The 24,748-nt window shown below is 44.5% G+C and overlaps 1 protein-coding gene across 1 annotated transcript in view; it reads right to left on the minus strand.

Annotated features, from left to right (window-relative positions):
• The window catches only part of LOC126260170 (discoidin domain-containing receptor 2-like), a 132,892-nt gene that overhangs the window by 48,643 nt on the left and 59,501 nt on the right, over positions 1-24,748 (minus strand). Inside the window, exons 4-8 of the mRNA XM_049957434.1 lie at positions 22,882-23,029; positions 20,790-20,969; positions 9,827-9,960; positions 9,460-9,667; positions 4,741-4,845 (exon numbers count right to left, since the gene is read on the minus strand). Coding sequence (XP_049813391.1) covers positions 4,741-4,845; positions 9,460-9,667; positions 9,827-9,960; positions 20,790-20,969; positions 22,882-23,029 — 775 coding nt within the window. The remainder of the gene's footprint in view (positions 1-4,740; positions 4,846-9,459; positions 9,668-9,826; positions 9,961-20,789; positions 20,970-22,881; positions 23,030-24,748) is intronic.

Consider the following 24,748-nt stretch of genomic DNA (forward strand, 5'->3'; position numbering starts at 1 on the left):
TTCCAGTACAATTTTCTCAACATGTAACAGCGACTCTCCCGTATTAGCACCTACTAAAACAATGAGGTTTTCTTCGGTCGACTTGGAGACATGTGCCTTAACTAAGAGAGACTTCGAGGTTATGTTCCAGCCGAATGCCTTCCTAGCGCGGCCTCGCTTGCCGTGAGCACCAGCACTCCAGGCTGTGACGTCAGACGCCGACAGACTGCTGACTGCCCAACGCAGATAGCATTCAGAGAAAGCCACGACGAAGTGGCACCGGAACTACCACACAGAAACACGCCAAGCTCCCTTCAGGGAAGAAGCACAGCCGTCGGCGGAGCCCGCTTGGGGGCTGTCACATCAGTAAGCAAGTGAGTTTACTGTAAATCTTACTACACCTGGCATGGGCTTTAGTCACGTAAGACCCGTAATCGGAAGTAAGACGGATGTGAACTGCTGCCTAAGCGAAATTCAGTAGCGAAATGTCGGTAACTGATCCCGCACCATTCTTGTCAAGGAGACATGGTGCTTACAACTGATTCATTAGATATCACCTAGCCCCATCGGAACTTCTTCTCATGTAATGAACTGCTCGATACTACTCTAAATTTAGCAAGACTTGAGCGGATGTCCCTACCTAAATTACTAGTTCTTATTGTGGATGCTCACTGAGATTTCTGACAGTCAAATAAAAAGTACAATTGTTCCGTAAATACATTCTTGTGTAGGAGTTTCGATATGTTATCAGGTACCGATCCTACATCATGAAATTTAGCAGTCACAATTCAAAAAGTATATGATTTGCAATGAAAATACAATAATTCTATTCTTCATTGTCATCTGAAAACAGACTATCTGTCTCCATTTGTAGTTTTATTAATTTTACCATCGATAATGGAACAGATTTTCTGAAATAACGGGATTTTGGGGGCTTCAGTCCATAGGCTGATTTGATGCAGCTCTCCATGCTGTGCTATCCTGTCCAATCTGCTTCGTTTCCAAGTACCTACTGCAACCTACATCCTTCTGAATCTACTTAGTGTATTCATCTCTTCGTCTCCCTCTACGATTTTTAGTCTCCACGCTTCCTTCCAGCATTAAATTGGTGATCCCTTCATGCCTCAGAATGTGTCCTATCAACCGATCCCTTCTTCTAGTCAAGTTGTGACACAAATTCCTCTTCTCCCCAATTCTGTTCAGTACCTCCTCATTAGTTACGTGATCTACCAACCTAATCTTGAGCATTCTTCTGTAGCACCACATTTCGAAAGATTCTATTTTCTTCCTATCTAAACTATTTATCGTCCATGTTTCCTTCCATACCTGGCTACACTCCATGCAAACTCTTTAGGAAACGACTTCCTGACACTTAAATCTATATTCGAACTTAAAAATATCTCTTCTTCAGATACGCTTTCCTTGAAATTGCCAGTCTACTTTTTATATCCTCTCTACAGTTATTTTGCTCCCTAAATAGCAAAACGCATCTATCAATTTAAGTGTCTCGTTTCCTAATCTAATTCCCTCAGAATCGCCCATTATCCTCGTTTTTCTCTTCTTGATGTTCATCTTATATCCTCCTTTCAAGACACTGTCCATTCCGTTCAACTGGTCTTCCAAGTCCTTTGCTGTCTCTGACAGAATTACAATGTCATCGGCGAACCTCAAAGTTTTTATTTCTTCTCCATGGATTTTAATTCTTACTCCGAAGTTTTCTTTTGTTTCCTTTACTGCTTGCTCAGTATACAGATTGAATAACGCCGGGGATAGGATTCAACCCTGTCTCACTCCCTTCCCAACCACTACTTCCCTTTCATGCCCCTCGAGTCTTATAACTGCCATCTAGTTTCTGTACAAATTGTAAACAGCCTTTCGCTCCCTGTTTTGACCACTGCCGTCTTCAGATTTTGAAAGAGAGTATTCCAGTCAACATTGTCAAAAGCCTTCTCTAAGTCTACAAATGCTAGAGAAGTAGGTTTGCCTTTCCTTAACCTACTTTCTAAGATAAGTCGTAGGGTCAGTATTGCCTCACGTGTTCCAACATTTCTACGGAGTCCTAACTGATATTCCCCGAGGTCGGCTTCTACCAGTATTTCCATTCGTCTGTAAGGAATTCGTGTTAGTATTTTGCAGCCGTGACTTATTTAACTGATAGTTCGGTAATTTTCACACCTGTCAACATCTGCTTTCTTTGGGATTGGAATTATTATATTCTTCTTGAAGTCTATTTTGCCTGTCGCATACATCTTCCTCGCCAAATGGTAGAGTTTTATCAGGAGTGGCTCTCTCAAGGCTATCAGTAGCTCTAACGGAAAGCTGTCTACTTCTGGGGCCTTGTTGCGACTTAGGTCATTCAGTGTCCTGTCAAACTCTTCACGCAGTATCATATCTCCTATTTCATCTACAGATACGTTCTCTTCCAGTTCCATAATATCGTCCTCAAGTACAACGCCCTTGTATACACCCTCTATGTACTCCTTCCATCTTTCTGGTTTCACATCTTTGCTTACAACTGATTTTAAATCTGAACTTTTGATATTCATACAAGTGGTTATCTTTTCTCAAAATGTCTCTTTATTTCTCTGTAGGCAGTAGCTATCTTACCCCAACTGATATTATCGACTACATCCTTACATTTTTCCTCTAGCCATTACTGCTTAACCATTTTGCAATTTCTGCCGCTCTCATGTTTTTCACGTTTATTTTCCTTTCCGCTGCTACATTTACTGTATTTTTATATTTTCTTCTTTCATCAGTTAAATTCAATATTTCTTCTGTTACCCAAGGATTTCTACTAGCCCCTGTCTGTTTACCTACGTGATCGTCTGCTGCCTTCAGTATTTCATTTCTCAGAGTTACCCAGTCTTCTTCCTTGTATTTCTTTCCCCTGTTCTTGTCAATCGTTCCCTAATAGTCTCTCTGAAACTCTTTACAACCTCTGGTTCTTGCAGTTTATCCAGATCCGATCTCCTTAAATTTACACCTTTTGTGCAGTTTCTTCAGTTTTAGTCTACAGTTCATAACCAAGAGATTGTAGCAAAATCTACATTTGCCACTGGAAATGTCTTACAGTTTAACACCTGGTTCCTAAATCTCTGTATTACCATTATATAATCTATCTGACACCTTCCAGTATCTTCAGGCTTCATCCATGTATACAACCTTCTTTCATGATTCTTAAACCAAGTGTTAGCTACGATTAAATTATGCTCTGTTCATAGTTCTACCAAGCGGCTTCCTCTTTCATTCCTTCCCCCATTGCTTATTAACCTACTGCTTTTCCATCTCTTCCTTTTCCTACTATCGAATAGCCGGCTGCTGGTGGCCGTGCGTTTCTAGACGCTACCGACTGGAACCGAACGACCGCTATGGTCGCAGGTTCGAATCCTGCCTCGGGCACGGATGTGTGTGATGTCCTTAGGTTAGTTAGGTTTAAGTAGTTCTAAGTTCTAGGGGACTGATGACCTCAGTAGTTCAGTCCCATAGTGCTCAGAGCCATTTGAACCATTTAACTTTGGAAATATTAACAGCCAACTGTCACCAGGGCTTTAAGGAAAATAAGATAGTCAAAAGGGACGATTTGGGATCCAGTCGCACCTTGGTTGCCGATTGAAAGTAAGAGGTTGTTTGCTTTGAAGTACTCCTTATCATTGTCATATTGTTTTCTAAGTTCTTCAACCTTTAAGCACAGTTGCGCACCTTAACCCTGAACCTCTCGACATACAGCTTTCGAATTGAAAGTTACGTCATCTGTTCTGAGTTACTGAATTACTTTTGTCACCAATGGTGCTTTATAGTTTTCATGTGTTGCAGAAGGGCATTACCGTACTGTGTCCAGTACGGTAATGAACACCGTTGTTTTACAGATAACGGGCGGGATCCAATCCAGCCGTCTAGAAATTTCTGTCATACTGTTTGTTGTTTCGATTTGTTTTGCATAAGTTTATTCATCTTAAGGTGTAAGGTCGAAAGAATTTGCAGATTTGTTCATTCTGTGAAAAGAAAACAAAATTTATGCTTATATACTATTAAATGAACAGGTTGTGTGAAAAGGAAGGTATATTGGTGGGTCCTCCCACGTTTTCCTTAATTCCGGTGAGCATCACGTTTCATTTGTAAAAATGTGTGTGCACAGATGAGAAGATTAAAATAAACAGCTATTGCGAACTGAAATTGCTGATTCTTCTCTGGAAAAAATAAGCACATATTCTTACAGCATTGTCACGAAATCTACCTTTAGCATAGGAAAGAACAGCCACCAAATGAGGGACACGATGTAGTGAAATTAGAAGGAAAGTCAGCGTTGGCCCTAATTTAGATGGTTTATTGACAGCAAAATCGATTTTCAATCACATAATGATCATCTTCAGTGCTGTTGTGTACAAATTAAAACTCATAGGTACTGGTGTCATGTGATTATCAGCAATCAAAGCTATGAAAGGTCACAATAACGTTGAAGGTTTACGGATAACGTGCAACATTATGGAAGAATCGCACTAATCACAACGTTTCATCGTCCCCAGCGGTGCAGTTGGTATCTGACATTCTCCTCACCAAATCTCTGTGCAACGTATAGCACTTCTTACAGAAAACAAAGTGTTCCAGTTGACTGGTGAGCTTTTCCGTGCCGGAGAGGGTGTGAGCCCAGTGAACCAGTATTCTGAGTGCTGAGTCCTTCTGCAGTGGACAGTGGGAGCTGCGGGCGTACGAGTACAGAAACAGCTAGGTACCGGTGCTACAGGGACGAGTCGTACTCACCAGGGCGTCCCCCGGCGTGCTGCTGGTCCCTCTCGATGAACACGTCTTGCGCCGGGGCGTCCTGCGCGGGCAGCACCTCCTCAGAGAAGTTGCCGTGCGCTATCACTGCAACGCAGGACACATCGTCATTAGCTGCGACACACAAACCTACCTCACTGTTAAAATTATTTAAAAGCAGCCGATATTAACTTCTGACTGGTTTCGGCCTTTTAATTACGGGCCATCATCACATCATCAGAGTGACTGATCAGTAACAGTGACTGAGGCATCAACAGCGGGTCAGGCGCCGCCATCACCGTCATCCAGGTGGTGCAAACTCTGATGATGGCCCGTAATTGAAAGGCCGAAACCGGTCAGAAGTTAATAACGGGTGGGAACAAGACTGCTTTTAAATCATTTTATCACAACAATATCGCTGTTCTCCGACAATGTTATATAAAACTACCGCAGTGTCCTAGAAAGAAAGAACTATGGCTTTGATTTAAATAAGATAACTACAGAAAATTATTTTAAAACGATACTTTATTTCATTATGAATGACATAAATAACATGCTTAATAGGAGCACACGAGTAGCTTCAGTTTTGGTAGACAATCCCAAAACCGGAGACAGGTTTCTTAGGGAAATGGCGATGTCAGGGGTCGGTGAGGATTATAATGGATAGTAATAACCAGTGGTTGAGACACTGTGCAGCAATCCGTTGGCAGTTCAGTAATGGACTAGAGCAACCAATGAAGATCTAGATCATCCACAAAAACTTCATCCTTATTGATGTGGCGGCAGCTGGGCCAACACCTTGTAAATAGAGGTGGCTTAAAGGGCACGCGAGACTAACGCAGACGGGCGTGAAGTACTGGAACAGGATACGTAATTAATGCTATGAAGAAAAGAACGGAGTTTCTCATATACTTATCTTTAATTTCTTCTTGTACATCGCACAAAGGAGACTTTAATTACAATAACTGTAAGGCTAATGGCGCCTTGCTAGTTCGTAGCCATTAACTTAGCTGAAGGCTATTCTGTCTCTCGGCTAATGAGAGAGAAAGGCTTCGTACGTCTAGTCGCTAGCTCTGTCGTCCGTACAACTGGGGTGAGTTCGAGTCAGTCTCTCGAGACCTGCCTTGTGGTGGCGCTAGGTTTGCGATCACACAGTGGCGACACGCGGGTCCGACATGTACTACAGGACCGCGGCCGATTTAAGCTACCACCTAGCACGTGTGGTGTCTGGCTGTGACACCACACTTATGAAGTGCAGAAGTCTTCGATCCTTACGTGTATCTTCGTCAACTGTGCTTCGAAGGGTAAAGGGATTTGCACGAGCGCGGTAACATCATTACACGTCCAACGCATGGAAACGGTCAAGTAGACTTAGCCGTCACGTTCTACATACATGCTGATGGCAGGGTACTTAGTTCCCTGACAAACATAACATGACGCTGTGTATAGCGCTTACCAACAGGGCACCGCCTGGGCAGGAGATGCAAGCGTGTTCGAGGTGATGACACGGTTTGAAATGGGCCCCTTGACAGATGTGTTATTACCTTCTACTGGTCAACAACTCTATCGATGTCCGTCTACAGCACTCTGAGAGCAACAAGTACCTTCAACAGAAAACGAACTAGATCCCCCAAACGCTTCAGAAATGTATCAAATTACCTTACTTTTGTTCTTTTGATTGCATATGACATACCATGGAGTAAGTTGTGTGGACTTTGGACACAGTTCCGATGAATCTCTTTCCGTTTTGGATTGTCCGATGCTTTCTGTGGCATTTGGAGATCAGGTGATGACGAATCGTCACCCTAATAAGGGCGATAGGTGATGTTTCACGCTACTAGATACATACCACTGCTTCATTTTCTCGTGAGTGTATTTTGGATTGTCAGCATAATTAAACTGTGATATACAGGATAAAAAGGATGGGGCAAGGTGGGTAGAATATCTGAAACCTTACCGACATTTCAAGTCGCGTTGCGTTAGATATGACCTCTCCTTATATCGTGATTGAAATCTTTCGGTGGAAAACATAGATTGTTGTTCTAAATAACTATTTTTTCTTTGAGTTTTGTAAAATTCTGCAGCAAACAAGCTATGCCCTTTTGATGCAATCGTTAGCTCAAGTTTACATGTAATTAACACAATGAAGCTTGTTACTTTGCTTGAAAATGTTTAAGGAGACACAGTAACTGGTTGTTACAAGCTCATTTAAGCGAGCGTAAAGATAGTTTTTATTTGAAAGAACCTCATGTGCGGTAAGTACATCAGCCAAAGTCTTACATCACCCCTTTATTTCGAAATTCATGGCACAGAAAACAAAAAATTGGCCCTGAAGCATGGGTTTATATTCCTTTGCAATGTGTCCATATCACTAAACCAAGAAAGAAACATTTGTACGACGATAGAATCTTCTGTTTCCGATGGGGTGTTTTACACAGCACTCCCGAGTGACGTCAATACGTGATGGATTGGCCCCTTGGTAGAATTCCGGGTCTAATCCATCGTGCACATTGATGACATCTTCAAACCAGCCCTGCTCCAAACTGTCCCACTCTTCAATAATGATTCTGAGTAAGTCGCGCAGAATACATTGTCGTTGTCGACGTCCAAACGCAGATCGTTTCGGTCAGTGCTACGGAAGTTCGTTTGGGTTTATGTCTGGCGAAGAGGTAGGCAACCTTATTCCTCTGAAGGAACATGTTTACGAGAACAGGTGAGTGATCTTCCATCAAGATGAAATTGTCACCAACATCTGGGCGATTTGGTCCAAGTATTCACTGCAGAATTTCGTCCCTGTACCGTAGAGCAGTGAGAGTGTCCTCAACATACTCGAGAGGTGTACAGCTGTACGGTGGCTCAATGTAACGTCACCACAGAACATTACAGCACCACTATCCTGTTGCACATTTGAGAGCGGTGTTGGAGTCGTTCGATATCACCGAGTTGTCTCCAAACACGTTGTCTGCGATAATCAGGGTACAAACAGACCCGAGTTTCGTCCTTAAACAACCCCCGGCCTCAGTCCTGGGACGCCCACTCTGCATTATTTCTTGTCGATCTGTAACGCTGTCCATGGTGTTTGGTGTACGACGCGATCGTGGCCATAGTCGTTGGGAATACAAATTCGCAGCATGCAATCGTCTCCCAACAAGCTGATTGGCTACACGACGTCGTGAAACCTCCTCGAACACGGAATTCAGTTCTGAAACACTCGAATCACGGTTCCTTTGACTTAAAAATCATAGGTATCTGTAATCCTGTGCACCTGTCAAAGTGCACAGCCTGTGCAGCGTAAGTCCTCAGCGCTAGCTGTCAACTGAAAGCGATTACATGTCCGCACCACATCATATCCGCACCACATATTAATATTCCACGCTGATCAGGGCGTCTCCATTGACGTCGTCGGCCTGCTATCTCATTGAATGGAGTTGAATGGTTTTCAGTGGTGAATCCCGCTTCTAACTGAACCCCGATGACCAGCAATGACTTACCTGTAGATGCGTCCTGACTGTGGTGGAATACCAAAACGACTGACGCCCGCCATACTGCCCGACATCTACCAGTGATGTTCTGCGTTGCCATTTCTTTTCAAAGCAGAGCCCTTCTTCTTGTCATCCACGGCATCCTTACAGCTCAACCTTACAAACAATTTGGCACGACATCCCTCTGGAGGACGCCCTACAACTCAGTCAATCCGAATACGAATAACTGCCGGCGTAAGTGGCAGAGGTGGACCAACACGTTATTGAGTTGCTCAGTTTCTGAAGTGTGTTCTCTTGAATAAATAATCCAACGTTTTTGAACTTGTAATCATCAGTTTGTCTGCATATGTACATCACGTCTACCGGTTTCGTCCTATTCAGATAATTCCTTCGATGGTACGTCATTTTCTCTGTCGTAGAGTGCACCTGTTAAAACATATTTTTCACAATTTGATTACAGAATTTAAATTATCAGGACACTTCTCGAATATTTCCCATATGAATTTACCTAGCGACTGTTAACGTTTTCCGAACATTTGATGTCGACTGACGTTTTTGAAACAGGTAGTAACCACTCTTTAGGCTGCGCCTTCAAATGACGGCTATCTCCACACTGCAGAGCTATGGGGGGGGGGGGGCTTGTCTTCTGCGGGTGGAGATTTTATGGGCTTTGCAAAGGTTCATTTCTTTCAGCCTGGTTTTTAGCAACCTCCACGTGACTTTCACATTCTGCTGCTTTGCGGCCGAAAACTTTTCTCTGAACGTCGTGCGTCATTGACTGAAGATTAACGTTTATGCTTCACAGGGGTAGAATACAGTTTTTTGTTTCTGGCGCTGTCAATTCTACGTTCTGAAGGAATGTAACTTTGATGCAGGGTCATACGTTGAACAACTTCCCTGTTTCACAAGGCTATTGCGCTTAACATGGTGATGCGAACCTGATCATTGGTCGCCACTGTCCTCCCTGGCGTGATAGACGTTCACTTCGCTGTGCCACAGACGCCTCTAATGCGTCTCTGCTGGTGCTTAATTTCAAGTGAAATGCTGCGCTTCGCTGAAGTCTGGTGGTCTACGCATAGGTTGTGCTGATGGTAATTTCCAAACAATGCCAGGCATGGGGACTGTCACAATAGCAACACACCTGCACGACATATCGGGATGAGGTAAAACTTTTGTTGATGTGTGCATGGGAGCGTTTGGAGTAGACATTTACTATGGCGCATGTGTAAGAGTTACTCACCAGAGTCAAAAGAAACTTCGCTGATCATGATCCACCTGTTGGCGAAGTGCAGCCGGAGTTTCACGAAGCGGCCCACGCGATGATGCAGCTTGATGGTGATGTTGCGCGAGTTCTCGAAGATACGGTCCTCCATGTACGTGAAGGTGATGGGCTCGCCTTCGTAGATCTTGCCGCCCACGCTGAACAGCACGTTCGCCTCCGAGAACACCTGCACTGGAACCCAGGACGACTTGACTGTCATCTCTGAGTCGACAAAGCGCGTCGCCTGGCGCTCGCGCAACGCAAAGTGTCGCAAGAATTCAGAGACAGGAAGCGACTTACAGCGGGTAATGCAATGTAGGTAGTTCAGGTATGTTCACGCACTCACCTGCACATCCCTCGTGAACTGGTTGTTGCAAAATATGTGCACGGCGTTGAACTCACGAACCTTGTCGAACTCGAACTTAATCTCGACGGGCTGCCCTCCGCGGGTGTCGTTCCTCCAGCCGACCCATCCTTGGCCTGCACAACATAGTGACGACAGATGAGACAAGAGAACTACAAATCACAATCATAAAGGTGTGCTTACACGACGAGTACAAGGTCAGGTATTTGACATTCATTATCAGTAATTGAGCGGTGCCAGGAAACAGCGCTATCGAGTCAACCAGCGACTCCAGTTCTAACTACTGTTCGAGGAAACCAGCCAGTGAATAAAATATCTGACATTCTAAGTTTGACATTCCAGCATTTGAAGTAACGGATTAACAAAGAAATAGGTTAACAGCAACGTGTTAAAGCCAAAACGACGCTACCCAAAAAAATGCGACACCCTCAAAGACATGTATTTTACCGACAGGTGAGTTGACAGGTAGATCATCAGTGAACGATAAGGTGATGAATTTCGAACAATTGAAACACATATGTCACAGTAAAGGGAGTCCAGACAGTCGCATAAGTACACAGTGTACTTCTGGCGGCAACGTAGGCGTGTATTCTGGCATGCAGACAGTCATAAAGCTACTGAATGGTATCCTACGGCAGACTACGCAAAGTATGCTGCACCTTTCGTTGCGTTTTCACAATGGCTTATGTAGGTGTCATAGAACAAATTCCCGCTTCTTCATGACCCATACGTGTTCAATTGGAAAGAAATCTGACGATCTTTCTGGACGGGGAAGTTGTTGTACACCACGAAGAGCCGTTTCTTTTCTTGCATTGTGCTGAAAAAGCACATCACCTTCCTGTGAAAGAAATGGCATTAGCACAGGGATGACAGCCTTATCACTTTAACCTGCAGAAACCCAAAATGAGACCGCGAGTTGTAACAGATGGCCCCCACGCACCATGAAGCCTGGAATGGAACCTGTGTGTCGTGGACAAATGCACGCTGGGATGGGCAGGTCACCAGGTCTATGTCATGCCTGTAGGTCCTACACTAGCAAGCAGACAGAACCTGTCCTCATCATTGAAGACTTATATTATTTATTCGTGGGAACGCTATATCTGGTGCACCAATTATTAATGGTACGAGTCAATTACCAAATCCACCAGCGATATTCTCCAGTCAACTCTTCGACGACACCAGACAAGCCATGTTTGGTGGCGTCGTGTCGTCAATGATAATCTGGCCAGAGGCACATGTGACCTCAGTCCTGCCACAAGCAGATCATTCCCAATGAACCCTAATGGTACAGCAGGTGCAGCATGTTCTCTGTCAGTCGGCCACTGCTGCTCGAAACATTCTTGGACTTCATCGTGCGTGTGTACTACGCGGACGTCCAGAACCTGGTCTGCAGGTGTGGGAATGTTCCACTGACCACTGCTGGAAGCAGGCACACACCACCGATACATTATAACCATCGATATGACCATCCGGCTTCTACCGGGTTCGTTGAATTGATCGAAGCTGTTCAACAGACAGGAGTACTTACTCGTCGATGAGACTTAGCTGTACTCTAGAGTGAATATTGGAGGCACTGTTCAGCACCAAACTCAGCTACAGAGTCAAAACAGGAGGGGCACAGACAGGCCTACAGGGCACCATTTGATCGCATATGACCATGTCAGATGAATCTCTTATCACCAGCTCAACTCAGTCGCACATATTGTACACTGGTGCCATTGAACACATTCCTTTGAGGATGTATTTCTTTTTTCTGGGTAGGTATTTAAATAGATCACGCAGATTATGATATAGTTAAAAAACCTCGAAGATGTCTTGAACAAGCAGAATAATCTAACAAATGATAACCTAACTCGTTCTCTTTTAAACTGTTACCATAAAGAAGAAGATAACCTCAATGGAGCCATTTAAGACATGAACTTTTTTGCGTATGTGTATGTGTATGGCTTAAATTTCGTTCGAATCACCCTCTATAAATGTCCTAAAACGATCTGACAGTCTTGTTGTTTGTAAGTGAAATTATTACGAAGATAGGGCTTACAAATATGATGCTGTAAAAGATTTTTTGTTTGACCACACCTGTTATATAATGTTTATTCACGCTGAACTATACCTTGCTCTTGAAACAAACATTCATTATTTTAGTTTACATGATATCTGGAGGAGGATCCATTGAAGATATCAAAATCGTAAAAGAAATCTTTTAGTAGGTACATCATAGAAGGTGAACTAAGCTTAAGTGAGAAAACCATGCAGGAATAAGTATGCAGGTGGGAGACTGAGGAAAGATAACGGAATGAAAATCAATAAGAGAAAGAACCATTGTTGTCTTTAATCTATTTCGGAATATAAAATGTTCGTACTAGGAAAAAAGCGTTCCTGAATAGAATTTTAAGAGCTACAATTTCAGGGTTTTAGGTCAAATATACGCACCCAAATGTTTAAGTACCTTCAAATAAAACATTTCGACACGGTTACTATCAGTCGTGCGGCATCCAACAGCGGCCTATCCGTTAGATCTCATTCTAGTTGCACAACCTGCCTATCTAAAATTTTGTATCAATATATCTTGTGCTCATAAACTGGTTGCAAAAGAGTGGTCACTTACGAATGAGAGGAATATTGAGTACTGAGACAGAATAGTTTCACATTACGCCCTGCTGTTCAAAACAATGCCAATTTTTGGTTCAAATGGCTCTGAGCACTATGGGACTCAACTGCTGTGGTCATAAGTCCCCTAGAACTTAGAACTACTTAAACCTAACTAACCTAAGGACAGCACACAACACCCAGCCATCACGAGGCAGAGAAAATCCCTGACCCCGCCGGGAATCGAACCCGGGAACCCGGGCGTGGGAAGCGAGAACGCTACCGCACGACCACGAGATGCGGGCTGCCAATTTTTGGAAAAAAATATTTTTTTTAACAGAACGTTTCTGCCTTCTGATAAGCAGAGATCCAAGAACACAGTCTAGAACGGCATGAGAGGAAGGAATGGCTAGATGTATGAGGGTGAACGCACGTAGAGAAAGACGAATGTAGTGCGAACGGCTGCTGTAAATACTATTGTTTATTAATTATGCTTTATTTAAATTGTGTATGATTATTATTCGGAAAAGATTTTAATATGTTTCGTGCTGGTTCCCCCAAGCTAGCTCTCGCGATAAATAAAATAATTAGTTGGCATGCCTAAAAAATAATTCAATAGTCTTTGCTATAGAAGACGCAAAATGAGCGGGAAGAGTATTCGCGTCGTCTGCCTGAATATTTTACTGTCTACCACCTACACAGGAATGAGAGAAATAGTAGGTCGCACGGCAAAAAGTAGGAGCTAATTTTTTCCATGTGCTGTTCGCAAGTGTAACCGTCTTAGAAATGTTTTGAGAGTGGTTTCATGAACTTCCTGCCAAACACTCATGTGAAGGCGCGGCTCGTGATTTCCATATTGGGAAGACTACCCAACTTACTACGGGAACTTTGGTGCCAGGTTCTTCTAAAAAATTTTCAGAATGTAATTAATTTCAAATACTACACTAATAGATAACAGGAAAAGCTCACGTCAAGAAAAGATATATAGGCAACGCGTTTAGCCGGCGGGATCACATATCCCGACACTTCATCGCAATAAACCGTACTAAAAAGACTCGTGTTGGAGAGTTTTATCTTCATTGCACGCTTAATGGCTTTCGTGTTTTCAGTTCCGAACACGAGAGGTGTAATTTTTATCGTGTGTATCCATTCCGCGGCGTTTATGAGTTTACGTAACAAAATAGTGATGTTTCGTGACGTTACGGGGCATTTTCTGTGAATTAGTGACAGAAGCAAGCCGAGCAGCCTCTATGTTGATGTAAATGTTTGTGAAGCCAACATATCACATCTGCTGTTTTCAGTATTTATACGACAGTGTTAAGAAAACATGCAGTTTAAATGAAACCTTACATTAACGAGCTCTCCAAAACGTGTCACTTTCTGCTTGGGTTTTTGTACTAAAATGTTGGGAAACAGGATTTTTGTAGCTAAAAATGTGACGGGTTATTGGTCCCCTGAAAGTATATAAATGCCCCTGCTTGGTTTTGAACTGTTTATGTTTTTACTGATTTTTATGTTGGGTCTGCGTGCACAATGTTCCTGCACTGTTATCCTAAACACATGAGCCAAACATTTACTTAATAAAATGCATACTGAATTCATATTGTGCTGTTTTCAGACTCAAAGTATGCTACAGTTTTTGCCAATAAAATAAAACCCACAAAAATTCAAGCATAATACATTCACGAAAAGAAAAACGGTAATAATGCACTTAATCGCGCAGTCGCGGTTAGCAAGAAACAAGGTTATAAATAATTGAAGGTAATGTGACAGGTTTCGCGTGCATATTCTTCGAATCATTCATGAAACTCTCCGTCGATTGTGCACATACGTCACTGTATTCTAGTGCGCTCTAGCGAGACGTCTACAGCTTAGAACACCATTCCTTCAGAACGTAGAATTGACAGCGCCAGAAACAAAAAACTGTATTCTACCCCTGTAAAGCATAAACGTTAATCTTCAGTCAATGACGCACGACGTTCAGAGAAAAGTTTTCGGCCGCGAAGCAGCGGAATGTGAAAGTCACGTGGAGGTTGCTAAAAACCAGGCTGAAAGAAATGAACCTTCGGGAGGCCCATAAAATCTCCACTCCGCAGAAGACATCCCCCCCCCCCCCCATAGCGGCGTGGAGATAGCCGTCATTTGAAGGCGCAGCCTAAAGAGTGGTTACTACCTGTTTCAAAAACGTCAGTCGACATCAAATGTTCGAAAAACGTTAACAGTCGCTAGGTAAACTCATATGGGAAATATTCGAGAAGTGTCCTGATAATTTAAATTCTGTAATCAAATTGTGAAAAATATGTTTTAACAGGTGCACTCTACGACAGAGAAAATGACGTACCATCGAAGGAATTATCTGAATAGGACGAAACCGGTAGACGTGATGTACATATGCAGACAAACTGATGATTACAAGTTCAAAAACGTTGGATTATTTATTCAAGAGAACACACTTCAGAAACTGAGCAACTCAATAACGTGTTGGTCCACCTCTGCCACTTACGCCGGCAGTTATTCGTATTCGGATTGACTGAGTTGTAGGGCGTCCTCCAGAGGGATGTCGTGCCAAATTGTTTGTAAGGTTGAGCTGTAAGGATGCCGTGGATGACAAGAAGAAGGGCTCTGCTTTGAAAAGAAATGGCAACGCAGAACATCACTGGTAGATGTCGGGCAGTATGGCGGGCGTCAGTCGTTTTGGTATTCCACCACAGTCAGGACGCATCTACAGGTAAGTCACTGCTGGTCATCGGGGTTCAGTTAGAAGCGGGATTCACCACTGAAAACAATTCAACTCCATTCAATGAGATAGCAGGCCGACGACGTCAATAGAGACGCCCTGATCAGCGTGGAATACTAACCTGACTGTAGCCCGCCATGTTGCTGACAGCAAGGAGTGGTGGTTTGGGGTGCCATTTTTTTCATAGCAGGACCCCGTTGGCTGTCATCCGCATCACCCTTACAGAACTGCGGTACGTCCAAGATATTTACAACCCCTTCCGCTGCCTTTCATAGCAAGCCATCCTGTGCATACATTTGAGTGAGATAAAGCCCGCCCGCACATGGTGAGAGTGTCTGTTGGCTGTCTTCGTGCTTGCCAAGCTCAGCCTTGGCCAGCAAGTCTTGATCTAAACCACATCGTCCATACGCTTGACATACGTGTTGGTGGTCGTCCTCTTCACCCACAGACTCTCCAAGGACTGTCATGGGCTCTGACTGAAGAGTCGAGAACATTTACAGCATTATTGGTAGGGCCCTCCAACGAGTTCGCGAGTTCGACCATTTAACGTGCCAGTTGGACAAAAAAATGATTCAAATGGCTCTGAGCACTATGGGACTTAACAAGGTCATCAGTCCCATAGAACCTAACTAGCCTAAGGACATCACACACATCCATTCCCATGGCAGGTTCGAACCTGCGACCGTAGAGGTCGCGCGGTTCCAGACTGAAGCTCCTAGAACCGCTCGGCCACCCCAGCCGGCCCAGTTGGACAGAATTTGGGACGACATCCATCAAGAGGATTTGCAACAACACTGTGAATCAATGCCAAGCCGAATAACTGCTAGCATAAGGGCCAGATGTGATGCAACGCGTTATTGACTTGCTCAATTTGTGAAGATCTTTTTCTTGGATAAATCATCCATTGTTTTCTTCAACTGTAATCATTTGTTAGCTTGTTGGTACATGTACGCCAGTTCTACCGATTTCCGCCCCATTCAGGTAATAATCCTTCTTGGTACGTCGTTTTTACGTATGTGTATTTTGGGGCGGCTCCCTCTCAGGGCCTTTAACTACGAGCCGTGCTTGCTTAAGTGTGAACTGCGGCCTAATCATATAAATTTACATCTACGAGATTACTCTGCTGTTCACAATTAAGTGCCTGGCAGAGTGTTCAATGAACAACGTTCAAGCTCTCTCTCTCTCTACCGTTCCACTCTCGAACGGTGCGCGGGAAAAACGAGCAAAAAAATAGTTCAAATGGCTCTGAGCACTATGGGAATTAACTCCTGAGGTTATTAATCCCCTAGAACTTAGAAAACCTAACTAACCTAGGGACATCACACACATCCATGCCCGAGGCAGGATTCAAACCTGCGACCGTAGCAGTCGCGCGGTTCCAGACTTTAGCGCCTAGAAGAGCTCGGCCACTCCAGGCGGCCTAAACCTAAGTAACCTAAGGAAATCCATGGACTCGAACCTGCGACCGTAACGGTCGCACGGTTCCGGACTGTAGCGCCTAGAATTGCTCGGCCACCCCGGCTGGCAAAAGCGAGCACTTAAATTTTCCTGTGTGAGCCCTGATTTCTCTTATTTTACCGAAATTTGAGGAGAAAACTGCTTATTGAAATTTCATGAGAAGATTCCGTCGCAACGAAAAGCGCCTTTGTTTTAATTATTGCCACTGTAATTCACGTATCATGTCTGTGACACTACTATCTCCCCTATTTCGCGATAATACAAAACGAACCGCCCTCTTTGTACTTTTTCGATGTCATCCGTCAGTCCCACCTGATAGGGATCCACACCGCACAGCAGTACTCCAGAACAGGGCGGACAAGTGTAGTGCGCGGTAGCGTTCTCGCTTCCCACGCCCGGGTTCCCGGGTTCGATTCCCGGCGGGGTCAGGGATTTTCTCTGCCTCGTGATGGCTGGGTGTTGTGTGCTGTCCTTAGGTTAGTTAGGTTTAAGTAGTTCTAAGTTCTAGGGGACTTATGACCACAGAAGTTGAGTCCCATAGTGCTCAGAGCCATTTGAACCATTTTAGCCAAGTGTAGTGCAAGCAGTCTCTTCAGTAGGTCTGTTGCACCTTCTAAGTGTTCTGCCAATGAGTCGCAGTCTGTGGTTTGTTCTACCCACAGCATTATCTATGTGATAATTCCAGTTTAGGTTATTTGTTATTGTAATCCCTAAGTAGTCAGCCAAAGATACAGTTATCAGATTTGTGTGACTTATCGCGTAATCGTAATTTAGCGGATTTCTTTTAGTACTCATATGCATAACTTCACACTTTTCTCTATTCAGGGTCAATTGCCACTCCTCGCACCACACAGATATCCTACCTACATCATTTTGCAATTGACTTCGGTCATCTGATGACTTTACAAGACGGTAAATGACAGTATCATCTGCAACTAGTCTAAGAGGGCTATTCAGGTTGTATCCTATGTCGTTAATATAGATCGGGAACAATAGAGGGCGTATAACACTTCCTTGGGGAACGTCGGATATTACTTCTGTTTTACTCGATGACTTTCCGTCTATTACTACGAACTGTGACCTTTATGACAGGAAATCATGAATCCAGTCGCACAACTGAGGCGATACTCCGTAGGCATACACTTTGGTTAGAAGGAGCTTATGAGGAACGGTGTCGAAAGCCTTTTGAAAATCTAAAAATATGGTGTCAATTTGACATTCCCTGTCGATAGCACTCATTACTTCATGAGTATAAAGAGCTAGTTGTGTTCTCCAAGAACGACATTTTCTGAACCCGTGCTGACTATGTGTCAGTAAATCGTTTTCTTCGAGGTATTTCATAAGTTTCGGATACTGCATATGTTCGAAAACCCTACTGCAAATTGACGTTAGTGATATGGGCCTGTAATTCACCGGATTACTCCTATTTCCCGTTTTGGGTATTAGTGTGACTTGAGCAACTTTCCAGTCTTTAGGTATGGAACTTCCTGTGAGCGAGCTGTTGTATGTAACTGCTAAATCTGGAGGCCTTCCCTTTATTAAGTGGTTTAAACTGCTTTGCTACACCGAGGATATCTACTTCTATGTTTCTCAACTTCGCAGTTGCTCTTGATCGGAATTCAGGAATATTTACTTCGATTTCTTTGGTGAAGGAGTTTCGGATAACCGTGTTTACTAACTCAGCTTTGGTGGCACCGTCAACAGTGACTTCACCGTTGTTATCGCGCAGTGAAGGTATTGATTGCGTGCTGCCACTGGTGCGCTTTATATATGAACAGAATCTCTTTGAGATTCCTGCCAGATTCCGAGACAGTTTCGTTGTGGAAATTATTAAAAGCATCTCGCATTGAAGCACGCGCTATATTTCGAACTTCTGCAAAACTTTGCCCATCTTCGGGTTTTTGCGTTCTTTTAAATTTGGCATGCTTCTCTCGTTGCTTCTGTAACAAAGGTATGACCCGTTTTATGTACCGTAGGGGATCAGTACCATCACTTATTAATTTGTCTGTTATGTATCTCTCAATTGCCGTCGATACTATCTCTCTGAAATCATTCCACATCTTTTCTATGCTTACATGATCAGATCGGAAGGAGTCGAGAATGTCTGTTGAAAAGGTGTTAAGAGCATTTTTATCAGCTTTTTTAAATAGCTGTACTTTGCGTTTCTTTTTGATGGTTGTGGGTGTTACGGTATTCGGCCTAGCAGCAACAGCCTTGTGGTCGCTAATCCCTGTGTTCGTCATGATACTCCCTATTTGTCCTGGATTATTTGTTGCTAAGTGGTCTAGTATGCTTTTGCAACCATTTACGCTTCGAATAGGCTCATAAAATAATTGTTCAAAATAATTTTCTGAGAAAGCATTCAGTACAATTTCGGATGAGGTTTTATGCCTGCCGCCGACTTTAAACGTATAATTTTGCGAGCATATCGAGGGTTGGCTGAAGTCGCCAGCAACTATAATTGTATGAGTGGGGTACCTATTTGAAATGAGACTCAAGTTTTCTTTGAACTGTTCAGCAACTATATTTTCTAAGTCGGGGGGTCGGTAAAACGATCCAGTTAATAGTTTAGTCCGATTGTCATGTTACACTACCGGCCATTAAAATTGCTACACCACGAAGATCACGTGCTACAGACGCTAAATTTTACCGACAGGAAGAAGATGCTGTGATATGCAAATGATTAGCTTTTCAGAGCATTCACACAAGGTTGGGGCCGGTGGCGACACCTGCAACGTGCTGACATGAGGAAAGTTTCCAACAGATTTCTCATACACAAACAGCAGTTGACCGGCCTTGCCTGGTGAAACGTTATTGTGTTCACTCGTGTAAGGAGGAGAAATGCGTACCATCACGTTTCCGGCTTTGATAAAGGTCGGATTGTAGCCTACCGCGATTGAGGTTTATCGTATCGCGACGTTGCTGCTCGCGTTGGTCGAGATCCAATGACTGTTAGCAGAATATGCAATCGGTGGGTTCAGGAGGGTAATTCGGAACGCCATGCTGCATCCCAACGGCCTCGTATCACTAGCAGTCGAGATGACAGGCATCTAATCCGCATGGCTGTAACTGATCGTGCAGCCACGTCTCGATCCCGGAGTCAACAGATGGGGACGTTTGCAGGACAACAACCATCTGCACGAACAGTTCGACGACGTTTGCAGCAGCATGGGCTATCAGCTCGGAGACCATGGCTGCGGTTATCCTTGACGCTGCATCACAGACAGAAGCGCCTGCGATGGTGTACTCAACGACGAACGTCATTTTTTCGGATGAATCCAGGTTCTGTTTACAGCATCACAATGGTCGCATCCGTCTTTGGCGACATCACGGTGAACGCACATTGAAAGCTTGAGTTCGTCATCGCCATACTGGCGTATCACCCGGTGTGATGGTATGGCGTGCCATTGGTTACACGTCTGGGTCACCTCTTGTTCGCATTAACGGCACTTCTAACAGTGGACGTTACATTTCAGATGTATTACGACCCGTGGCTCTATCCTCCTTTTAAGCAGGATAATGCACGACCGCATGTTGCTGGTCCTGTACGGGCCTTTATGGATACAGAAAATGTTCGACTGCTGCCCTGGCCAGCACATTCTCCAGATCTCTCACCAATTGAAAACTTCTGGTCAATGGTGGCCGAGCAACTGGCTCGTCACAATACGCCAGTCACTACTCTTGATGAACTGTGGTATCGTGTTGAAGCTGCATGGGCAGCTGCACCTGGACAAACCATCCAATCTCTGTTTGACTCAATGACCAGGCGTATCAAGGCCGTTACTACGGCCAGACGTGGTTGTTCTGGGTGCTGATTTCTCAGGATATATGTACCCAAATTGCGTGAAAATGTAATAACATGTCAGTTCTAGTATAATATGTCTGTCCAATGAATACCCATTTATAATCTGCATTTCTTCTTGGTGTAGCAATTTTAACGGCCAGTAGTGTGTTTCGCAGAAACTATCTACTTCAGTTTCACTACATGGCAAACTACTTCTGACATCAATAAATACTCCACCGCCAACTGTATCCTTTCTGAAGACTACTAGATCTCTGGCAGGGAAGTCAGGACACAACAAGAAATCGCGCCCTTGCTCTGCTGGTTGGAGAACGAGCGCATGTCTAGTGCGGCAGTGGCAGGTGGCGGGCGGCAGGTACCTCTGTCGGCGGCCGTGTAGTGTCCGGCCCGGAAGGTGTCCGGGGCGACGCGGCCGTCCGTCAGCTGGCCCAGCCCCCTGCGCAGCTCGCCGTCCCAGTGGCCGTCGTACGTCGCGTCGAAGAACTCCCAGCCGGCGCCGCGCTTGTCGCCCTGGGGCATCGAGTAGCTCACGACGCCGTCTGGAACAAGCAACCATTCCTATCTGTCACCAGTGTTTGCAACACTTCGTGCAGTTATTACGAAACGGTAAACAGCGCGTGCAGCATTCTCCAGTTGTCGTCCGGTCGCAAATAAGAGGTGTTACAGTAAATAGCTAACAGAAGGACTCCCTGCTGAGACACCACCGCCAGCTAGTTCCCTCTGTGCTAGTTCGAGGAATAAAGTCGCCCGCTGTCTCAAGCTCCTTGGAGCAATAGCACCCTGTTACGTGCAAGGCAGAGGGGATTTAGACTTACTGTCAGATAAGGCAGAAGGCATAAATAAGATTGCTTCGTATATTCTAAAATCATCGGTGGTAATGAAAACCAACCGACTGTTTAAGCTGTTTATCAGAATTTACGAATCTGAATTTCGGTGGATAACACACACAACGCTTAGCAAAGCAACGGTAGATAGACGCGTTAATTGTCCCAAAATCAGATTAATATTTCAGGCATCCAAGTTAATAACAAGAGTAACATACAGAACAGTGGAAAAGTCATTTGCCAACCTGCCAACGTGCCATTTGTCAACCTGTTAGATGACGATCAGTTGGCCTTTAGGAGGAGAACGGCACAAGGCCAGCAGTTCTAACGTTGCTCTTGATAATGGAAGCTACACTTCAGTAGAAGCATGATACAGTCATAGCTTTTGTTGACCTGGAGACAGCGTTCGCAATCGTAAATAGGTGGAAAATGTTAGAAATCACCAGGATAGTAGTTGTAAAGTACAGGGAAAGACGGGCAATAGTCACCAAGTACAAGAACCAAGAGGGAAAAATAAGATGACAATGAACGAAGTGCTCCGATCAGATAAGTTTCAAGGCAGGAATGCCCTCTTTCAACCCTACTGTTAAGTCTGTACATCGAAGAAGCAATGACGGTTCAAAGAATAGGTTCAGGACTAGGGCTAGAATTCAGTGTGAAAGGATATCAGTCATGAGATTTGCTGATAACTTTAATGTCGTCAGCGAAAGTGAGGAAGCATTGCAGAACCCGTCGAATGGTAACAACAGTCCGGTGAGAATAAACCGTGCACATGCAGTAAACCTAAAATAAACTACTGTAATGATGAATAGCAGACATGAGTGTAGTGATAACATAAAGACTGGTAACTACGAAGTAGACGAAGTAATTGAATTCTCGTATCTTGCAAGCATTTGACATAACGCCGTTGGTAGCACGGAGGTCATAAAAAGCAGACTGTCACAGGCAAAGATAACATTTTTGGAGTCTGCTAATATCATATACAGGAAGAAGTGTTCCGATAATATATGTCTGGAGCACAGCATTGTAAGGAGAACCATCAAAAAGACTTGAAGTATTTAAAGGTTGTACTACAGGATAATGTTGATAATTAGGAGTGGACTGTTAAAATATGAGGTGGTCCTTTGGAGAATTGCTGAAGTATGGAATATATGGTAAACACAACAACAAGGAGGGACAGGATGACAGAATATGTATCAAGACATGAAGAATTAACATCTTCATATTTTCGAGGCGCAAAGACTGTTCCATAAAACTTATAGCGTGCAGCCGCATAATTTCGACTTCTTCTAATATTTCGGCTGAATACCATCCAGCCATCTTCAAAGTGAGCTGAAAGAAGAAGGAGCCCAATTTATCCGGCCGCATGCCCGAAATTTTATGGAACAATCACGGATTAAGTTTCGTAACTATTGAGGGGGCCGTAAATGGTAAAAGCGTGCAGGGGAAGGTAGGGACATGAATGCATTCCACAAATAATTGTGAAAGTTGGATGCAAGTGCTACTGTGAGATGATGAGGCCGGTACGGGACAGAAAATCATGGGATCAACTGTCGATGGACGACTTTAGTTCTGTTTTCAGGTAGAGAGGGCCACAGTCGAGACAGATCGCGTGGCGTCCACCCACCTGTCCAACGACAGCCGTAGAGCTCGACCCTCATGCAGACGGTCCTGCGGTGGAAACTGTAGGGCAGGAAGCGCAACCTGCTCGCCCAGATCGCTGGTTCCAGCTCCTGCTTGGACTCCAGGTATGTGTTGGTGTTGCCCTTCAGCACCTGCAATTACATGCACTGCTCACAGCTCTGCCCGTTCGCAGACTATCTGACCCAACTACAGAGATATTTTACAATGAAAGTACCAATTTGTAAGACAGTAAATGGGATTTAGTAAAACAAAACTACGCCAGATGTACACTGCTGGCCACCGTAAATGCAACACCAAGAAAGACAAGAGGTAGCACAACAAAATTTATTTTGTAGATAACATGTTGACCAAGTATCAAATGATTACGTTTACAGACGTCTGTGACATGTGGTTCCTGCCAGAATCAGTAGCCAGAGTAGCCGCCATTGTTGGAGATCACCGCTGCCACACGTCTCGGCATTGAGTCAAAGAGACGTTGGATGTGTTCCTGGGGTACAGCAGCCCAAGCAGCTTCCACACGTTGCCAAAGATCATCTGGTGTGGCAGCTGGGGATGTAATCTGGGTCACTCGTTGAGCAACCATGGACCACATGTTTTCTATCGGCGAAAGATCCGGAGAGCGAGCCGGCCAGGGAAGCAATTCAATCTGGTTATTGACGAAGAACCTTTGGACAATGCGTGCCACGTGTGGTCACGCATTATCCTGTTGAAATATGGCTGTGGCCGAGCCCTGAAGGTACGGAAGGACAACTGGCTCCAGCACCTCGGATATGTAGCGCCGGCTATTTAAAGTACCGGCAATGCGTACTAGAGGCGTGCGAGAATAATATCCAATACCGCCCCATACCATAATACCCGGTGCAAGACCAGTGTGGCGGTGCATAATGCAGCTGTCCAGCATCCTCTCTCCACGGTGTCTCCACACTCGAATCCGACCATCGTGGTGCTGCAGACAAAAGCGTGCCTCGTCAGTAAAGACAACGTCATTCCATTCTGCCGTCCACATCCGTCTGTCATCACACCATTGGCGACGGAGACGTCTGTGGTTCTGCGTAAATGGTAGACGAAGCAATGGACATCTTGCGGATAGACCACTCTGCTGTAAACGGCGTCGAATGGTACGCCCAGACACTGGATGATGCGTTACAGACGCAATGTGCTGTGCTATGGTTCGGGATGTCACTGAGCGATCCGTCACTGCCATGCGCACAATTTGCCTATCAGCACGTGCAGTGGTGCACCGAGGTGAATGCGATCGACCACGTCGGTCCGTCGTACCCTCCTGCATCCAACGGTCACATATCCGCATTACAGTTGTTTGGTTTCGTCCAACACGACTAGCGATTTCTCTGTATGATAATCCACAATCTCGGTAAGCCACTATCCTTCCTCTGTCGAACTCGGATACTTGATCAAAAGATGTTCGCTGTTGTCTACGAGGCGTAACTGATCGTCTTGTGAAACAACCACAAGGTAAACACACGTGCCGAACGTACACTCGTCGAAATCGCCAAGCCTTAAATGGCGCTATGAGGTGGCGCCACAGGCGCGCGTGATGTGCGTCTGCGCTGAAATTCTAATCAGTTGCATATCTCATCGCTGTAAACCCATGGTGTAAATTTCACTTGATTCGGATGCTTCCTTCAGGGTGTTGCATTTACGGTGGCCAGCAGTGTATTCTTTAAACTGTACAGGGTGTAACGGGTATAAATGCAGATATTTCTACTGGAGACTGAGGACACTGTAGTGAACATGATTATGTCAAGTTTTGCAGCTGTCACAAGTAGTATGCTTTTAGGCAGGGCAGCACCTCCAAGTAGATGGGGCTAAAGCAAGCCATTAATTTTTAT

The sequence above is a fragment of the Schistocerca nitens genome, chromosome 5, assembly GCF_023898315.1.
Source record: "Schistocerca nitens isolate TAMUIC-IGC-003100 chromosome 5, iqSchNite1.1, whole genome shotgun sequence".
NCBI classification, from domain to species: Eukaryota; Metazoa; Arthropoda; class Insecta; order Orthoptera; family Acrididae; genus Schistocerca; species Schistocerca nitens.